Raw genomic sequence first — 19,239 nt, forward strand, 5'->3', positions numbered from 1 at the left:
ATCCTCTGTCATCCCCTTCTCCTCTTGCCCCCAATCCCTCCCAGCATCAGAGTCTTTTCCAATGGTCAACTCTTCGCATGAGGTGGCCAAAGTACTGGAGTTTCAGCTTTAGCATCATTCCTTCCAAAGAAATCCCAGGGCTAATCTCCTTCAGAATGGACTGGTTGGATCTCCTTGCAGTCCAAGGGACTCATAAGAGTCTTATCCAACACCACAGTTCAAAAGCATCAATTCTTTGGCACTCAGCCTTCTTCACAGTCCACCTCTCACATCCATACATGACCACAGGAAAAACCATAGCCTTGACTAGACGGACCTTTGTTGGCAAAGTAATGTCTCTGCTTTTGAATATGCTATCTAGGTTGGTCATAACTTTCCTTCCAAGGAGTATGCGTTTTTTAATTTCATGGCTGCAGTCACCATCTGCAGTGATTTTGGAGCCCAGAAAAATAAAGTCTGACACTGTTTCCACTGTTTCCCCATCTATTTCCCATGAAGTGGTGGGACCGGATGCCATGATCTTTGTTTTCTGAATGTTGAGCTTTAAGCCAACTGTTTCACTCTCCACTTTCACCTTCATCAAGAGGCTTTATAGTTCCTCTTCACTTTCTGCCATAAGGGTGGTGTCATCTGCATATCTGAGGTTATTGATATTTCTCCCGGCAGTCTTGATTCCAGCTTGTGTTTCTTCCAGTCCAGCGTTTCTCATGATGTACTCTGCACATAAGTTAAATAAACGGGGTGACAATATACAGCCTTGACGAATTCCTTTTCCTATTTGGAACCAGTCTGTTGTTCCATGTCCAGTTCTAACTGTTGCTTCCTGACCTGCATACAGATTTCTCAAGAGGCAGGTCGGGTGGTCTGGTATTCCCATCTCTTTCAGAATTTTCCACAGTGTATTGTGATCCACACAGTCAAAGACTTTGGCATAGTCAATAAAGCAGAAATAGATGTTTTTCTGGAACTCTCTTGCTTTTTCCATGATCCAGCAGATGTTGGCAATTTGATCTCTGGTTCCTCTGCCTTTTCTAAAACCAGCTTGAACATCAGGAAGTTCACGGTTCACATATTGCTGAAGCCTGGCTTGGAGAATTTTGAACATTACTAGCGTGTGAGATGAGTGCAGTTGTGCGGTAGTTTGAGCATTCTTTGGCATTGCCTTTCTTTGGGATTGGAATGCAAACTGACCTTTTCCAGTCCTGTGGCCACTGCTGAGTTTTCCAAATTTGCTGGCATATTGAGTGCAGCATTTTCACAGCACCATCTTTCAGGATTTGGAATAGCTCAACTGGAAGTCTATCACTTCCACTAGCTTTGTTGGTAGTGATGCTTTCTAAGGCCCACTTGACTTCACATTCCAGGATGTCTGGCTCTAGATGAGTGATCACACCATCGTGATTATCTGGGTCGTGAAGATCTTTTTTGTACAGTTCTTCTGTGTATTCTTGTCACCTCTTCTTAATATCTTCTGTTAGGTCCATACCATTTCTGTCCTTTATTGTACCCATCTTTGTATGATTTGTTCCCTTGATATCTAATTTTCTTGAAGAGATCTCTAGTCTTTCCCGTTCTGTTGTTTTCCTCTATTTCTTTGCATTGATCGCTGAGGAAGGCTTTCTTATCTCCTCTTGCTATTCTTTGGAACTCTGCATTCAGGTGTTTATATCTTTCCTTTTCTCCTTTGCTTTTCTCTTCTCTTCTTTTCACGGCTATTTGTAAGGCCTCCCCAGAAAGCCATTTTGCTTTTTTGCATTTCTTTTCCATGGGGATGGTCTTGATCCCTGTCTCCTGTACAATGTCACGAACCTCATTCCATAGTTCATCAGGCACTCTATCTATCAGATCTAGGCCCTTAAATCTATTTCTCACTTCCACTGTATATCATAAGGGATTTGATTTAGGTCATACCTGAATGGTCTAGTGGTTAACCCAGTATTACTGATCCTTTTTTTCTTCCCCTCCTATTCTCAGTGTAAAAAGGATCATATTCCTCAGCACACCTCAGCTTAACCTGATGAGATCAAAGACATTCATGTTGATAGACTTACGGGAGTTCACTACTTTTGGCGGTAATTTGTAGCAGTAGAAAGAGTTACTAATTTAGAAGGAGTTTAGGGTTCATGTTTCTGACTCATTTCCTCCTCCTCAGGAAAATGTATCCAGGCTTGTTGGCAAGTAGTAATTATTATAGGGAAGCAAATACCCCGTGTTCCACCCTCATCTTCCTTTCATTTGAGAATAATTTTGCTTGACTAGATTGAAGTAAAAAGAGAGTCATTTTTGTTAATAAGGGGAGTTTATAGTCTTTAAATTCAAAATTATACCTTTCTGGCCATTTTTGGGTTGTAAGCACGACATGCTGTTCTTTCAGCTGGAAGAGAAGTGTAGATTGGTACCTCCAAGTATGTAATTGAAGTAGTATTTGTATGTATTTGAAGAGGTTAAAGCTAAATAAACAATACATTCTTATGTATATAGTTTGAAGATCAAAAAGAAGAGATATGTGAAATTCCATTTGTCCTCAAGAACTGAATGCCATCACGTACCCTTTTCAAGATCTAAAGGAATATTTCAATGAGTTGCTAATATTTTGGACATGACTTAGCAACTGAACAGCAATATTTTACCTCAGATATGAAATCTGGGTTAAGTTTAATATATTGTACTCAAAACATGAGGAAATTGTGAAGCATCTAGTGACAGTAAAGGATTTAACCTGCTAGGTATGTTGAAAAATAGTTGCAAAGAATGAAATTATATACATACTTCTTTTTATAACTAAAGCATTTTTTAAATGTCAGTATAGTTTTCTACATTTTTTTTTCTAAAAGCAATCTTAAATTCTTTATAATTTTTATGTCCTTAATGAAAACTTTCATCCACAGAAGAGGAAGAAGAAACCGAGGATGCTGGGTTGGATGACTGGGAAGCTATGGCTAGCGATGAGGAGAGAGAGACAGGTGAGTAGCTCGGAAGCGCGCACTGATACGTCCATTGGCTACTCGTGATGTGTCTGTGTTTAAAGGAGTAGTCTTGATTGTGAAAGCTGCACGAGCATTCTTGGAGATAGAGGACAGTCTGGCTCTTTCCATTGCCATGATCCCTAAATCCTCCTGTGGATCCTGATTTTATTAATAAATGGTTTTTCAGAAAGTGATTTGTAAGATAGTTGCCTAGTATTTAGAATGCATTTTTTCCCAGAATGGTGATTTTTACAAATGAAAATAGATGATTTTTACAAATGAAAATAGATTATTAAAGCTCTTTAACTTAGAATAAATACAAAGATATACAAACAAGATAATAGAGTTCCTCCTAATCATTGTGAATAAAAAATGGTTTTCCTGGTCATTTCTTCCTGGCTTCTTTTTTAGGGTTTTATTTGTTGGCTTTCTCCTAACTTTTTGAAGTGAATATTTGGCTGTTTGTTTTTTCAGTCTTTTTTAAAATGATGTATTTTTCTCTAAGCCTGGCTTTAGCCAAATTCTCTAAGTTCTGATATATTGATATTTTTAAATTTGTATTTTGATATTTTAGCCTATAATTTACTTAGAAGTTTATTTCTTATTTTATGAAAATGAGTACTTTACATATCTTTGTTATTTCATTGTGATCAGAAAAACACGTGTTTCTATCCTTTGAACTGTGTTGACTTAATTTACAACCCAACAAATGGTTGGTTATTTTACATGTTTCATGTGACTGGAAAGTTTATATTCTGCATTAGTTGAGTGCTTTGCTATCTGTATTTAGGTTGCTGATTATTTTATTCAGCTTCTGAGTTTTTTTTCTCAGTACTTTTCTCTCTTTTGCTGAGAGTGGTATACTTAAATCTCCCATTGTGCTTATAGTTTGTCTTTTTCTCTGAGTTATCTTAATTTTTGCTCTATGTAGTTTTGTGCTGTATTATTAAATGAATGTAATCTTACATCTTTCTGATGAATTGACTGTTTTATATCTTATTTCTAGTAATGTCTTTTTCCTTAAAGTCTGCCTTATCTGATGTTAATATAGGTATACCAGCTTTAATTTACTTGATTTTTCTGTCTGTATTACACTTTCTATATCCTTACACAGCATATAGTTGAGGTTTTTAAATCTATTTTGTTACTTTTTATTTTACCTGGAGTACTTAGCCCATTACATCTAGAATGTAATAGTGATCTTCTATTTATCATCTTACTCTTATTTGTTCTATTTCTTTTTCTTTCCTTTCTAACTATCTTTTGGATTATTTGATTTTTTTTCTTTAATTCCTTTTTTTGCCCTTTCATGAGCTTGGACGTTTTGTACTTTTCTCCTTCCTTTTGGTGGTTACTCTAGATAGTTTTAACGTGGACTTCTGAACTATCAATGTCTGTTACCTTCTTTCCAAGCAAGATAAAGACCATAAAATACATAAATTACATTTGAACAGTTCTCAGTTTATATATACCATTGTTCTCATTTACTTTAATTCTCTGTTTTAAACCCCAGAAGCTTTAAAACACACACACACAACAATGGGTATACATTGAAGTTTATTCACATTCTGAGTTTTGTGGTGCTTCTTTCCTTCCTCAATCTCTTACCTTCTTTTGGGGTCATTTCTTCCAACCTGAAGTGTATCTTTTAGAATTCCTTCAGTATGAATCTGCTACAGAGACTGTCCATATTTGCTTTTCTGAAAAATCTTTATCTCATCTTCATTCTTTTTAAAAAAAAATTTATTTATTTTTGGCTGTGCTGGGTTTTCATTGCTACGTGGGCTTTTCTCTAGTTGCGGTAAGTAGGGGCTAACTCTCTAGTTGGTGGTACACAGGCTTTTCATCGTGGTGCCTTCTGTTGCGGAACATGGGCTCCAGGGCATGGGGGCTTCAGTACTTGGGGCTTCTGGTCTTTAGAGCACAGGCTTGATAGTTGTAGCACACAGGCTTGGTTGCTCTGCAGCATGTGGGTCTTCCTCAACCAGGGATCGAACCCATGTCTCCTGCTTTGGCAGGCGGATTCTTCACCAATGAGCCACCAGGGAATCCCTCATCTTCATTCTTGAAGGTGACATACTAAATGAGAAATTCTTTGTTGTAATTTGATTAATGCTTTGATGATTCTAATCCCCTGTCTTGGCTTTTATTGTTTCTGTTTAAAAGTCAGGTATCACTCTAAAGTTTCCATGGGTCTTTGTTTTCATCAGTTTTATTATGATTCAACCCAGTTTGTTTTTATTTTCTCCTGAGTTGTTTGAAACTGTAGAAATAATTTGATGGCAAAGTTGGTGTTTTCTTACTCCAGAGAGAATTTATATGTACATCTACCAGGAGTCTGAGTGAACTAGCAATATAGAATCATCTTACTCCCCGTTTCGAATTTAGAGAACCTGGAGGTGATCTGCCAGTAATGGGGAGATCCTGTTTACTTCCTGTTTATCCTGTTATTTCCCCAGAGTTTTTCAGGATTTCACCCCACAGTACGGGCACTACCCAGTGTCTGTCTACCTTGCCCCCCCTGAAATTGTTGGTAGGCCTGAACTCCCAGTGCCTGGACCCTTGAGCGCTGAGGGGCCTTTAAGAGCGCTGCATAGCCTTTCAGCTGCCTCCTCCAGGGTCCGCAGATAACCCCGGGGGGAGGAGGTACTAAACATTGTGCTCCCTTCCCTGGGTTTCTGTCCTCTCAGGGACAGTGTATCCTGGCCAGTGATGCTTTCCTTTTTTTATTAGCTTAAGTATGGTTAATGCATTAAGTTTTTACTGTTAAAAGGCAGTCTTTACTGTAGTATGTAGACAAAACTTTGCATTTATGATGTATGAAAATATTAATTTTGAATTATATAGTAAAACGTTACTGCCTTATTTAGTACCCTTTCGGTATTATTTTGCCTTTAAGGTCTCTATCTTGATAGAAATCTCATTTTTAACTTTGGTTTATTTCAAAATCTCTTTTTCTGAAAGAAGAAAACACGGTGCATATAGAAGTAAAAGAAAACCCTGAAGAGGAGGAGGAGGAGGAAGAGGAGGAGGAGGAGGAAGAAGAGAGTGAAGACGAAGAGGAGGAAGAAGGAGACAGTGAAGGCAGTGAAGGTGAAGATGATGATGAAAAGGTGTCAGATGAGAAGGACGCTGGGAAAACATTGGATAAAAAGCCAAGCAAAGACGTGAGTTCAGAATCTGAGGATGACTCTGACGACGATCGAACTAAAGAAGAACGGGCTTATGACAAAGCAAAACGGAGGATTGAGGTACTCATTTTTCCTCTTCTCTACTCCTTTCCACCCCCTTCCTCTGTGATCATTAGAACTTTACAACTAACGCTTCTATTGAGGAGCAATTTAAAAGACAGTCTCGGATTGGTATCTGTTCCGTTTTTGTGATGCTGAGACATAATAGGTCCTTGACACTGGTCTAACCCAAGGACTTCACTGTTTGCTAAGATGGAATGCTGACTGCTTTATCAGTTTTTTCTTTTTTTAATCCAAATTTTAGTGTGCTCTTTGAGAGATTTTTTTATAGGTTTATAGAGATACTCTGAGCTTATGCGCTCTAATTGAGTGTTTGCCTTATGTGTTTAGTCATTCTGACACATGTGGTCCCTTTAGTTCTTTAGATCAGGTGGGTTAATGAGGCTTCCGTTTAGTCAAGTTCACATACCCTGCCACTTAACTGTTTTCCCTTTCTTAATGCAGTAGACTTCTACTACTATTTCTACTAGACTTCAGGAGGAAGTTTTCTCTAGTTATGTCAGCTTAGCATAAATAATACACTAAAAACTAATTTGCTTTGAAGAGGCTAAACTGTTTTAAAACTAAAATTGTTTTTAGCTTTCCTTAATTTTTTCATGTGCAATTCTAGCTTTCAGTTAGTTTGTGAATACCTCTGTATCAGTATTTGCCTTTTCCTTCTGTAAAGTTTAGTTAGGAATACATTTTCCAAATTTCTAAAGGACTAACAAAGTCTGTTACTGTAAATCGGGGTTTCTCAGCCTCAGCACTATTGACATTTTTGGGCCTAAGAATTCTCTGCTGTGGGGGACTGTCCTCTTCATTTTAGGATGTTCAGCAGTATCTCTGATCACCCTCTAAATCCCCTCCCTTCTCCTGCTCGTGTCTCTGCTTCTTCCCACAGACCTGCTTCAGCCAGACATTGTATACTGTGCTTGGTGATTTACGAACAGAATGGGTATAATCATAAAGTAACAGTTCCTATTATCTCACTCCCTAGTGAGATAGAAGAACTGCCTTTGGCAATGAATCTGGTTATGAACCCCATGATTTAAAAAAAAAATAATTAAAAACTAAGTAATAAATTTAGTGTTTGCATCCCCCCACCCCCAGCCCCTCCTTTTAACAATATGCAGTGGTCCTCTTTAGCTCAACAATTTAAAAAAAGTGTTTTGGCTGTACTGGGTCTTCGTTGCTGTGCTCAGGCTAGTTCTGTGTTGTGCTGTGCTTTGTTGCAGTTCATGGGCTCATCAGTTGTAGCTCATGGGCTTAGTTGCTTTGTGCCATGTGGGATCTTCCCAGACCCAGGATCGAACCTGTGTCTCCTGCACTGTGTGGCAGATTCTTAACCACTAGACCACCAGGGAAGTCCTAGGTCAACAATTTTTGAACGGCTTGGTTGAGATGTGATTTCATACTGTAAAACTGACCCATTTTAAGTTTACAATTCAGTGACATTTTGTAAATTTACAGAGTTGTGCAGCCACTCCCACAACTCAACTTTTAGAATATGTTCATCACCCCAGAAATATCCTTGTGCCAATCTGCAGTCATTACCCATTCCTGCCCCCAAGCAACTGCTCATCTGTTTCCTGCCTCAGGACAGCATCTTTTCCAGAAACTTCATCATAAATGCAACTTTGTATTACGTGGTCTTTTATGTCTGGCTTCTGTCACTTCAGCCTATTCATCTGTGTTGCTGCTCTGTCAGTACTGTGTTCCTTTTAACTGACAGCAGTGTTCCACATTTTATTTGTGTCCATTCACCAGTTAAAGAACATTTGAATTGTTTCCACTTTTTGTCATTTGTACTTCTGTTACAAAACGGTCTCATATGAGTCTGTGCATGGAGATATATTTTTGTTACTTTTGAATAAAAACAATTCTTAGGAGTGAATTTTTTTTAATCCTAGAAATTTGGCAGTGTCTAAGAGTGAGATACGAATACCCAGTTGTGGATGTGACTGATGATAGAAGCAAGGTCCGATGCCGTAAAGAGGAATATTGCATAGGAACCTGGAATGTCAGGTCCACGAATCAAGGCAAATTGGAAGTGGTCAAACAGGAGATGCCAAGAGTGAACGTCAATATTCTAGGCATCAGCGAACTAAAATGGACTGGAATGGGTGAATTTAACTCAGATGACCATTATATCTATTACTGTGGGTGAGAATCCCTTAGAAGAAATGGGGTAGCTATCATGGTCAACAAAAGAGTCCGAAATGCAGTACTTGGATGCAATCTCAAAACTGACAGAATGATCTCTGTTCGTTTCCAAGGCAAACCATTCAATATCACAGTAATCCAAGCCCATGCCCCAACCAGTAACGCTGAAGATGCTGAACTTGAACGGTTCTATGAAGACCTACAAAACCTTTTAGAACTAACACCCAGAAAAGATGTCCTTTTCATTATACAGGACTGGAATGCAAAAGTAGGAAGTCAAGAAACACCTGGAGTAACAGGCAATTTTGGCCTTGCAATACGGAATGAAGCAGGGCAAAGACTAATAGAGTTTTGCCAAGAAAATGCACTCGTCATAATAAACACCCTCTTCCAACAACACAAGAGAAGACTCTATACATGGACATCACCAGATGGTCTACACCGAAATCAGATTGATTATATTCTTTGCAGCCAAAGATGGAGAAGCTCTATACAGTCAGCAAAAACAAGACTGGGAACTGACTGTGGCTCAGATCATGAACTCCTTATTGCCAAATTCAGACTTAAATTGAAGAAAGTGGGAAAACCACTAGACGATTCATTTCAGTTCAGTCGCTCAGTTGTGTCCGACTCTTTGCGACCCCATGAATTGCAGCAGGCCAGGCCTCCCTGTCCATCACCAACTCCCGGAGTTCACTCAGACTCAAGTCCATCGAGTCAGTGATGCCATCCAGCCATCTCATCCTCTGTCGTCCCCTTCTCCTCCTGCCCCCAATCCCTCCCAGCATCAGAGTCTTTTCCAATGAGTCAACTCTTTGCATGAGGTGGCCAAAGTACTGGAGTTTCAGCTTTAGCATCATTCCTTCCAAAGAAATCCCAGGGCTGATCTCCTTCAGAATGGACTGGTTGGCTCTCCTTCAGGTATGACCTAAATCAAATCCCTTATGATTATACAGTGGAAGTGAGAAATAGATTTGAGGGCCTAGATCTGATAGATAGAGTGCCTGATGAGCTATGGAATGAGGTTCGTGACATTGTACAGGAGACAGGGATCAAGACCATCCCCATGGAAAAGAAATGCAAAAAAGCAAAATGGCTGTCTGGGGAGGCCTTACAAATAGCTGTGAAAAGAAGAGATGCGAAAAGCAAAGGAGAAAAGGAAAGATATAAACATCTGAATGCAGAGTTCCAAAGAATAGCAAGGAGAGGTAAGAAAGCCTTCCTCAGCAATCAATGCAAAGAAATAGAGGAAAACAACAGAATGGGAAAGACTAGAGATCTCTTCAAGAAAATTAGATATCAAGGGAACAAATCATACAAAGATGGGCACAATAAAGGACAGAAATGGTATGGACCTAACAGAAGATATTAAGAAGAGGTGGCAAGAATACACAGAAGAACTGTACAAAAAAGAGCTTCATGACCCAGATAATCATGATGGTGTGATCACTCATCTAGAGCCAGACATCCTGGAATGTGAAGTCAAGTGGGCCTTAGAAAGCATCACTACAAACAAAGCTAGTGGAGGTGATGGAATTCCAGTTGAGCTATTTCAGATCCTGAAAGATGGTGCTGTGAAAGTGCTACACTCAATATGCCAGCAAATTTGGAAAACTCAGCAGTGTCCACAGGACTGGAAAAGGTTAGTTTTCATTCCAATCCCAAAGAAAAGCAATGACAAAGAATGCTCAAACTACTGCACAGTTGCACTCATCTCACACGCTAGTAAAGTAATGTTCAAAATTCTCCAAGCCAGGCTTCAGCAATATGTGAACCGTGAACTTCCTGATGTTCAAGCTGGTTTTAGAAAAGACAGAGGAACCAGAGATCAAATTGCCAACATCTGCTGGATCATGGAAAAAGCAAGAGAGTTCCAGAAAAACATCTATTTCTGCTTTATTGACTATGCCAAAGCCTTTGACTGTGTGGATCACAATACACTGTGGAAAATTCTGAAAGAGATGGGAATACCAGACCACCTGACCTGCCTCTTGAGAAATCTGTATGCAGGTCAGGAAGCAAGAGTTAAAACTGGACATGGAACAACAGACTGGTTCCAAATAGGAAAAGGAGTTCATCAAAGCTGTATATTGTCACCCTGTTTATTTAACTTATATGCAGAGTACATCATGAGAAACGCTGGACTGGAAGAAACACAAGCTGGAATCAAGATTGCCGGGAGAAATATCAATAACCTCAGATATGCAGATGACACCACCCTTATGGCAGAAAGTGAAGAGGAACTAAAAAGCCTCTTCATGAAAGTGAAAGAGGAGAGTGAAAAAGTTGACTTAAAGCTCAGCATTCAGAAAACTAAGATTATGGCATCTGGTCCCATCACTTCAGGGGAAAATAGATGGGGTAACAGTGTCAGACTTTATTTTTTTGAGCTCCAAAATCAGTGCAATGGTGATTGCAGCCATAAAATTAAAAGACGCTTACTCCTTGGAAGGAAAGCTATGACCAACCTAGATGGCATATTAAAAAGCAAAGATACTTTTGGATCGCAGCCATTCTGACTGGCGTGAAATGGTACCTCATAGTGGTTTTGATTTGCATTTCTCTGATAATGAGTGATGTTGAGCATCTTTTCACGTGTTTGTTAGCCATCTGTATGTCTTCTTTGGAGAAATGTCTATTTAGTTCTATGGCCCATTTTTTGATTGGGTCATTTATTTTTCTGGAGTTGAGCTGTAGGAGTTGCTTGTATATTTTTGAGATTAGTTGTTTGTCAGTTGCTTCATTTGCTATTATTTTCTCCCATTCTGAAGGCTGTCTTTTCACCTTGCTAATAGTTTCCTTTGATGTGCAGAAGCTTTTAAGGTTAATTAGGACCCATTTGTTTATTTTTGCTTTTATTTCCAATATTCTGGGAGGTGGGTCATAGAGGATCCTGCTGTGATGTATATCAGAGAGTGTTTTGCCTATGTTCTCCTCTAGGAGTTTTATAGTTTCTGGTCTTACGTTTAGATCTTTAATCCATTTTGAGTTTATTTTTGTGTATGGTGTTAGAAAGTGCTCTAGTTTCATTCTTTTACAAGTAGTTGACCAGATTTCCCAGCACCACTTGTTAAAGAGATTGTCAATATATGGCAAAACCAATACAATATTGTAAAGTTAAAAAAAAATTTTTTTAAAAAAAAGAAAGAAAGGAAAAAAAAACAGAGTACTACTTTGCCAGCAAAGGTCCGTCTAGTCAAGGCTATGGTGTTTCCAGTGGTCACGTATGGATGTGAGAGTTGGACTGTGAAGAAAGCTGAGCGCCAAAGAATTGATGCTTTTGAACTGTGGTGTTGGAGAAGACTCTTGAGAGTCCCTTGGACTGCAAGGAGATCCAACCAGTCCATCCTAAAGGAGATCAGTCCTGGGTGTTCATTGGAAGGACTGATGCTGAAGCTGAAACTCAAATACCTTGGCTACCTCATGCGAAGAGTTGACCATTGGAAAAGACCTGATGCTGAGAGGGATTGGGGGTAGGAGGAGAAGGGGATGACAGAGGATGAGATGGTGGATGGCATCACCGACTTGATGGACATGAGTTTGAGTGGACTCCAGGAGTTAGTGATGGACAGGGAGGCCTGGTGTGCTGCAATTTATGGGGTCGCAAAGAGTCAGACACAGCTGAGCTGTGTCTGAACTAAAGAATGAAATTGCTTACTCACGTAGTAAATTCGTGTTTAGCTTTTTCAGAAACTGCATTTTCAAAGTTTCTCTACAATTAAAGATTTTAATCACTTGAGGGTTCTAGTTTCTCTACATCCAAATACTTGTTATTGTCTGCTTTCCCATTATAACCATTCTAGAGGGATGTGAAGCAATGTGTCTGACTATGGTTTTAATTTGCATTTCCATGATGTTTATCATTTCTTTGTATGCTTTTTGGCCATTCCTATAGTCTTAATTGTTGAAGTATCCAAACTTTTGTTCATTTTTAAAATTTTGGAATTTGTCTTTTTTTATTGTGTTGTAAGAGTAGTTGTTTTCATTTTTAGCAGTATCTTTTTGACATGCATACATTTTAAGTTTGGTAATATCTAATTTATTAAGTTTTTCTTTTACTAGAGCATAAATTATTCTTCTGGTGTTGTATTGAAGAAATCTTTGTTGAAACCACGATCATGAATAGTTTGTCCTGTGATTTTCTTCTTACAGATTTATACTTTTTGTTCCTCATATCTATTTTAAGATAATTTTTATGTAGGGTGTAAGGATTTAGGTCATTTTTTTAATGATAACCAGCACCGTTGGTTTAAAAGACGACTCTTCCCCTCTGTGTTGCCTTCTCATCTTTGACAAGTCAAGTGGCAGAAGTGTGAGGGTTTGCTTTTGGACTTTCAGTTCTGTTTCATTCATCTCTGTGTCTTTTCTTATGTCAGTACCACACTTTCTTGATTACTATAGTTTTCGTGATAAGTTTTGAAGTTGGGTAATGTAAATCTTCCAACATTGTTCCTCCTATTTTAGATTGTTTCAACTTCCTAGGTCACTTGCTTTTCCATACAGATTTTAGAATCAGCTTATCAGTTTTTGCAAAAGTCTTCTCACACTTTTGATAGGGACTGCATTGAATCTGTAGATCAATTTTAGGGAGAATTACCATCTTATTAATACTGAATTTGCCAGTCTGTGGAAATAGCTATCTCTCCATTTATTTAGATCCTTTGAAAGTTCATCCAGCAATGTTTTGTAGTTTCCAGAGTATAGGATTTATTTTTCTTTTGTTAAATTTATTGTCACATATATTGTTTTTTTTTGATGCTCTTGTGAGTGGAGTCACTATTTAATCTTCCATTGTTAGTACAAAGAAATGCAGTTGATTTTTATAGATTGATCTTATGTGCTGCACTACACTGAAATTTTTTTACTCCAGTAATTCTTCATAGATTGTAACTAAGCTCATGATGTTTGCTTTTGAGTCATACTTTTTTTTTAAAGATTTTATTTATTAGTTTTGGCTGTGCTGGGTCTTCATTGCTGTACACGAAGTTTCTCTAGTTGCAGCAAGCAGGGGCTGCTCTCTGGTTGCAGTGCACAGGCTTCCCCTTGGAGTGGCTTCTCTTGTTGTGGAGCAGGGGCTCTGGGCTCATGGGCTCTAGGGCACCAGCTCAGTAGTTGTGGGGATGGTCTTAGTCGCTCTACAACACGCGGAATCTTCAGGACCAGGGATCGAACCCTTGTCCCCTGCATTGGCTGGTGGATTCTTAATCACTAGACCACCAGGTAAAGTGTGAGTCATAAACACTGTGAAGCTGTTGTGTATTGCTCTTTGCTAGTAAAATTGCATCTCTCTTTTGGCATTCCAAAATATTTTTTCATTACAGTTTCTATAGAAGGATTCAGTGTCTGATGCTAGAAATGAGAGTGTTCTTACAAAAATGGTTTTTAGATGGAAAATAGTTTTGTGAATGACATCACTTCAGCCTTTTGTGGAAGTCCTCCTCATTCGCACGCCAGCTTCACCTGAAAGGCTGGCGTTCTGAAGAGGAGCTGCTGCCTTGTGCTTTTGTTTGGTTCTCAGAAGCTGAAGTGTTTGGAAGTAGGTGCTTGGTAAACACATGGTGGGTCGGAAGGCTTTCTCATGCTTAGATCCACCTTGGGAAGGTGGGAGTGCCATCTGGGTGTCTTAGGCTGAAGTGTGCAGTAGCTGTGTACGTGTGCACTGGATACAGTTTTGAAATATATTGCTTTAAGATTTTTAACAATTTGAAGTGAAATTTTTTTGAATGCTGGAGTATACTTCTTTTTATATAAACTTTCCCCCACAGGGCTTCCCTGGTGGGTCAGCAGTAAAGAATCCACCTGCACCGCAGGAGACATAGGTTTGATCTCTGGTTTGGGAAGATGCCCTGGAGAAGGAAATGGCTATCCACTCCAGTATTCTTGCCTGGAAAATCCCATGGACAGAGGAGCGTGCTGGGCTACAGTCCACGGAGTCATAAAGAGTTGGACATGATTTAGCAATTAGACAACAGAAAAACAACAACATAAGTTAGAGGTTTATACTATATAGTAAGTGTGAACAAAATATTCATTATATTCCATTAAGTTAACCACGTACAAAAGTGTTCAGAAAGTTTGAGCAAATATTTTACATCATTCTAATCCATAATTAGCAGTGCTGCTCTGAAATCTAAACAGGTGTCTCCTTGCTCAAAGGTTGTAAAGTTCACATTGTAAAATGCAATTACACGTAGTTAAATCAGCAAACAATTTGTATGCAGGTTGTGGCGTTCTCTTGCAAAGGGAAACTAATTTAAAGGAAAATGGTAGTGAAAGTTTGAAATATTTAATTTTGTGTGTGTATTTTTGTTGTTGTTCCCAGAAACGGCGACTTGAACACAGTAAAAATGTAAATACAGAGAAGCTAAGAGCTCCTGTTATTTGTGTACTTGGACATGTGGATACAGGGAAGACAAAAATTCTAGATAAGGTAAGAAAATGTTGTGTGCATTGATATATAACTCTTTGAATAAGTGAATGATACCCTATGAAAAGCTAATAGAAACGATAGGACACATGGGCAGTTCTGTGTACAGTAAGTAAGCTGTTGTTTTATTACTGCTTTTGCTTCTTTATGCATTTTGAAATTTGACTTGGAATCTGCTCTCTCATCCCAGCTCCGTCACACACATGTACAAGATGGTGAAGCAGGTGGTATCACACAGCAAATTGGTGCCACCAATGTCCCTCTTGAAGCTATTAATGAACAAACTAAGATGATTAAAAATGTAAGTGCACTGTATTTCATGTGTCTTAATCTCTGACAAAAATTATTTTACATATAGAAAAAAAGAACAGAATAGTATCACAGATCCACACACTCACCGTTCATAAGTAACAAACTCCACGTTGCCCTTCAGATCTCTTTTTTAAAGACATAAAGCATTAAATATTGTAGGAGTCCTCCTTCCCTCTTGCTCCAAGAGGCAGTTGCTTTTCTGTGTTAAAAGTCTGCCATTTCCTTGTTTTAATACTTTTATCATGGATCCCCATGTTTAAACATGTTTAAACATTCTGTTTCCTCCCCAGCTCTTCTGATTTTATCTCCTATTTCTCAACTTTAGAAATACTCAGTTTTTATTTTTGTTAAATATAACACGAGGGAAAATCACATATGATTAATGTAAAGCTTAGTGAATCAAACACCGTTTGTGTTACTCAGCTTCTGGGTAGAACCTTGCCAGTTTCTTCAGAAGCCTTGTGTCCCTTTTCAGTCCGAGTCCTCCTCTTCCACCCAGGATTAGCTTTTAAAGTCATCTCTAAATGTTGATATTCCGGTCCCGTTATCCGATTACTTCTGCAGAGTCCTCATCTACTGTTTGGTCTCAGAGTGATGGGATGCGGGAGAAAGGTCTGATCCTTCACCTTTATGTACCAGCTTTTCAAACAAAGAGTGGTTTGGTTTTATGTTATTATAAACTCATGGATTTCAACCTGTTTATACTGTGTTTTAATCCATTTCAATTTTTACTATGCCGAGATAGTTCCATCTTTCTAGGATTGATTGGCTTCTGAGTGTTTTTGATACTGTTCAAGTAGTCTTGTTTGTCTTGTGACATCCATGCGCTCTGATGTAACACACAGCATATTGTCACATGCTGGTGTCTCTCTTCAGTCTCAGTTCTGTGTTTAGAAAGGCTCTGTGAGTGTGTCACTCCAGCTTTTGTTTTGTTTGTTGGAAGTTGTTTTTTGAAGCTTGTTTTCTCATAGATTCCTAAAGGAGTAATGGAAGTAATATTCCTTGAGTTCTTTGAACATTGAAGCTTTACTTTGTGACTTTCATCCTGGAAAATCAGTTGGCTGCATGTAAATCCTTGGTTCACTTTTTCTCTCCTAAAGTGTATTGACTGTTGTTCGAGTTTCTTCTCACATAAAGCTTCACCTTTCAAGTTTTAATACAAGCTGGCTTTCATCCTCTTATAAGCTATGTGGTCTTTTGCATCTTGGTATTGGTTGTTCTGGGTCAATTTTCTAGTTATATGGTGTTCCATTTTAGTATATAGTTTAATATCTTTATTTTAGGATAGTTTTCTTGAATTGCAGTTTTCTGAATTTGTAAATGAAATTTGATTCTGGTGGTTTTTATTGTTTGTATTCCAGACAGTGAACTGAAAATAATTATGGCAGATTTTGATTTAAGACCACCAGAATGCAAAATTGAAATGTTTTGCATTTGAATCATTTTGACCTAGATCACTAGATAAGATTTTGGAAAATCATATCAAGATTGACAAAAGTATAGATAAACAAAGTGAAAAAAGTTCTGTGTGTGTATGCGTAAGAGAGATTTGTTGGCCAGTGCTAATGTTCAGGTTAAAAGAGGATGTCCATATCTCAGTTCAGTTCAGTTCAGTCACCTAGTCATGTCCGACTGTTTGAGACCCCATGGACTGTATCACACTAGGCTTTGCTGTCCATCACCAACTCCTGGAGCTTGCTCAAACTCATGTCCATCAAGTCGATGATATCATCCAACCATCTCATCCTCTGTTGTCCCCTTCTCCCCCTGCCTTTAATCTTTCTCAGCATCAGGGTCTTTTCTAATGAGTCAGTTCTTCACATCAGGTGGCAGAACATTGGAGCTTCAGCTTCAGCATCAGTCCTTCCAGTGGCTGAATACTCAGGTGTAATGCTCTTTCCATTCGTTCATGGACCTTTGTCCAGAAAATCAAGTCTTTATAATGACATTTGAATAAAGCAGGATATGAGCTTAATTCTTTTAATAATATGTTAATTTTCTTTTAAACATACTTTGGCATATTTTTCAGAGTTTAGAATTGCTCTAAAATTTGACCAGATAAGTTTTCCAAACACTGAGAGCCTCTTCTTCTGTGTTAGCTTTTTATAGATAATCACTCTCAGATCCTCTGTCATTTTCCCTTACGAGTAATCTGTTCAGTTTTAGACTACATCATAGTTAACTTAACAAGGGGAATTTTTCTCATTTCATTTTTTTCTACGGAACGCCTTTTAATATTAATGAAAATGTTAACTGTTGTGCTTTGCTGGTTGACTCACTGTTTTAAAGCAGTTCATTTGGAAAAGGAAGTGCTGTTATTTTGAAGTTTTCCTGGCAGAATAATTGTCTTGTAAAGATGCTTTTGTTGTTTTGGTTCTTTGTTAAGTCAGCTCTGCACTTTTCCTATTTTTTCTAGTTTGATCGAGAGAACGTACGGATTCCAGGAATGCTGATTATTGACACTCCGGGGCATGAGTCTTTCAGGTAAGAGTGATTTGTGTCTTTTGTCAGCAGGCACACTGCTTGAAGCCAGTAAGTCTCGACGTTCAGTGAGTGAGGACTTCTGACTAGTCATTAATCTTTGTGTGCTATTTTGATATCTGTGGTCCTTGTAACTACCAGCCCTCACCTGTGCCTCACTGACTTGTTAGTAGGACTTTATTTGGGGACTTGTTTTTTTGTAGAGAGAAGTCTTTTCCACTTTGAAAGAGCAAATCCTAATACATGCCTGGTCTATCTCCTATGAAACTGTTACAGGTGGAGTTTTATTCTGTTGCCTCTTGACCATGCTCCTTAGTGCAAAAAACTTGGTCAGTAAAACTGGCAGAAATAATGGAGGAATTTCTGGAACTAAGTCGTTGCAACTGATGTCAGTTCACTGTCAGATGAGCATTTGGCATGTTAAGGGCTAATGCCACTTGAATTTAATGCATGTACTTCATTTTGTTCTTTCTGTGTGGGTTTTACAAAGAAATGAACATTTTAAGTTTCTTTGAGTAAAAGTATTTAATTTCAAGATTTCTATTTATGTGTCCTTTTCCAACAGTAATCTGAGAAACAGAGGAAGCTCTCTTTGTGACATTGCCATTTTAGTTGTTGATATTATGCATGGTTTGGAGCCCCAGACAATTGAATCTATCAACCTTTTGAAATCTAAAAAATGTCCCTTCATTGTTGCCCTCAATAAGGTAAGCTCCTCTTCTGAAAAATTAAGTCGTGAAAATGTGCTTATTTTTTATGGTTAACATAACTTTCATATAAGAAAATACACTCCTGTTAAGTGTACAGTTCAGTGTATGTGGACAAAATCACACATACATACAGCCACCATCATTTAGAATATAGACCTAATGTCCATATTCCCAGAATGTTCCGTCGTGTTCTTTTTGTTTTTTTCCCCTTCATGTTCTTTTAAGTCAGTGTGCCCCTTCTACACCCCTAATACCAGCTTTCTTTCTGCCATCATAGACTAGCTTTGTCTGTTTTATAGTTTCATATTAATGGAACTACACAGTGTGTGACCTCTTTATCCATGTTGCTACATAGGTCATAGATTGTTCTTTTTATTGTTCAGTAAGATTTCATTATCTGGTTAATATGTCTTTACCATACTTCATCCATGTATCTGTTGAAGGATTCTTGGATTGATTATAGTTTTAGGTTATTAACGAAGCAGCTATGAACATTTTTACAGAAGTCTTTGTGTAGACATTTATTTTCCTTTACTTGTAGTAAATATTTAGGAATAGAATTGCTGGGTCATTTGGTAGGTATATATTCAGCCTTATGAGAAAATGACACATTTTCCCAAAGAAATGGTACCATTGTACATTTTTAACCAGCAATTAGGAAGAGTTCGTTTCTGCACATTCTTGCCAACACTTAACCCCTGCCTGCTGCCACTCTAATTAAAGTGTGTAGTGCCAAAGTGTACCATTTCCATTTGCATTTCCATGATGACTAATGGCATCAGACATCTTTTTGTAGATTTACTTGATTTCTTAAGTATCTGTTCGAACTCCTTTGCTCGTTTTTTATTAGATTGTCGTCCTCCTCAGTTGTAAGAGTTCTTTATATTGTCGACAGAAGCCCTTTGTCAGTTGCGTGTGTTGCAGATGTGTTTTTAGAGTCAGACTTA

The 19,239-nt window shown here is 38.3% G+C and overlaps 1 protein-coding gene across 4 annotated transcripts in view; it reads left to right on the top strand.

Moving 5' to 3' along the window:
- EIF5B (eukaryotic translation initiation factor 5B) overlaps positions 1-19,239 on the top strand; it is a 76,528-nt gene that overhangs the window by 42,553 nt on the left and 14,736 nt on the right. For 3 of the 4 annotated variants that reach the window (XM_061431660.1, XM_061431656.1, XM_061431659.1), the window contains exons 9-14: positions 2,889-2,963; positions 5,931-6,217; positions 14,685-14,792; positions 14,980-15,090; positions 17,518-17,585; positions 18,148-18,289. In XM_061431660.1, the coding sequence (XP_061287644.1) occupies positions 2,889-2,963; positions 5,931-6,217; positions 14,685-14,792; positions 14,980-15,090; positions 17,518-17,585; positions 18,148-18,289 (791 nt within the window). The remainder of the gene's footprint in view (positions 1-2,888; positions 2,964-5,930; positions 6,218-14,684; positions 14,793-14,979; positions 15,091-17,517; positions 17,586-18,147; positions 18,290-19,239) is intronic. The other variant, XM_061431658.1, reaches the window with a different exon arrangement.

Source organism: Bos javanicus, chromosome 11 (assembly GCF_032452875.1).
Source record: "Bos javanicus breed banteng chromosome 11, ARS-OSU_banteng_1.0, whole genome shotgun sequence".
NCBI lineage: Eukaryota > Metazoa > Chordata > Mammalia > Artiodactyla > Bovidae > Bos > Bos javanicus.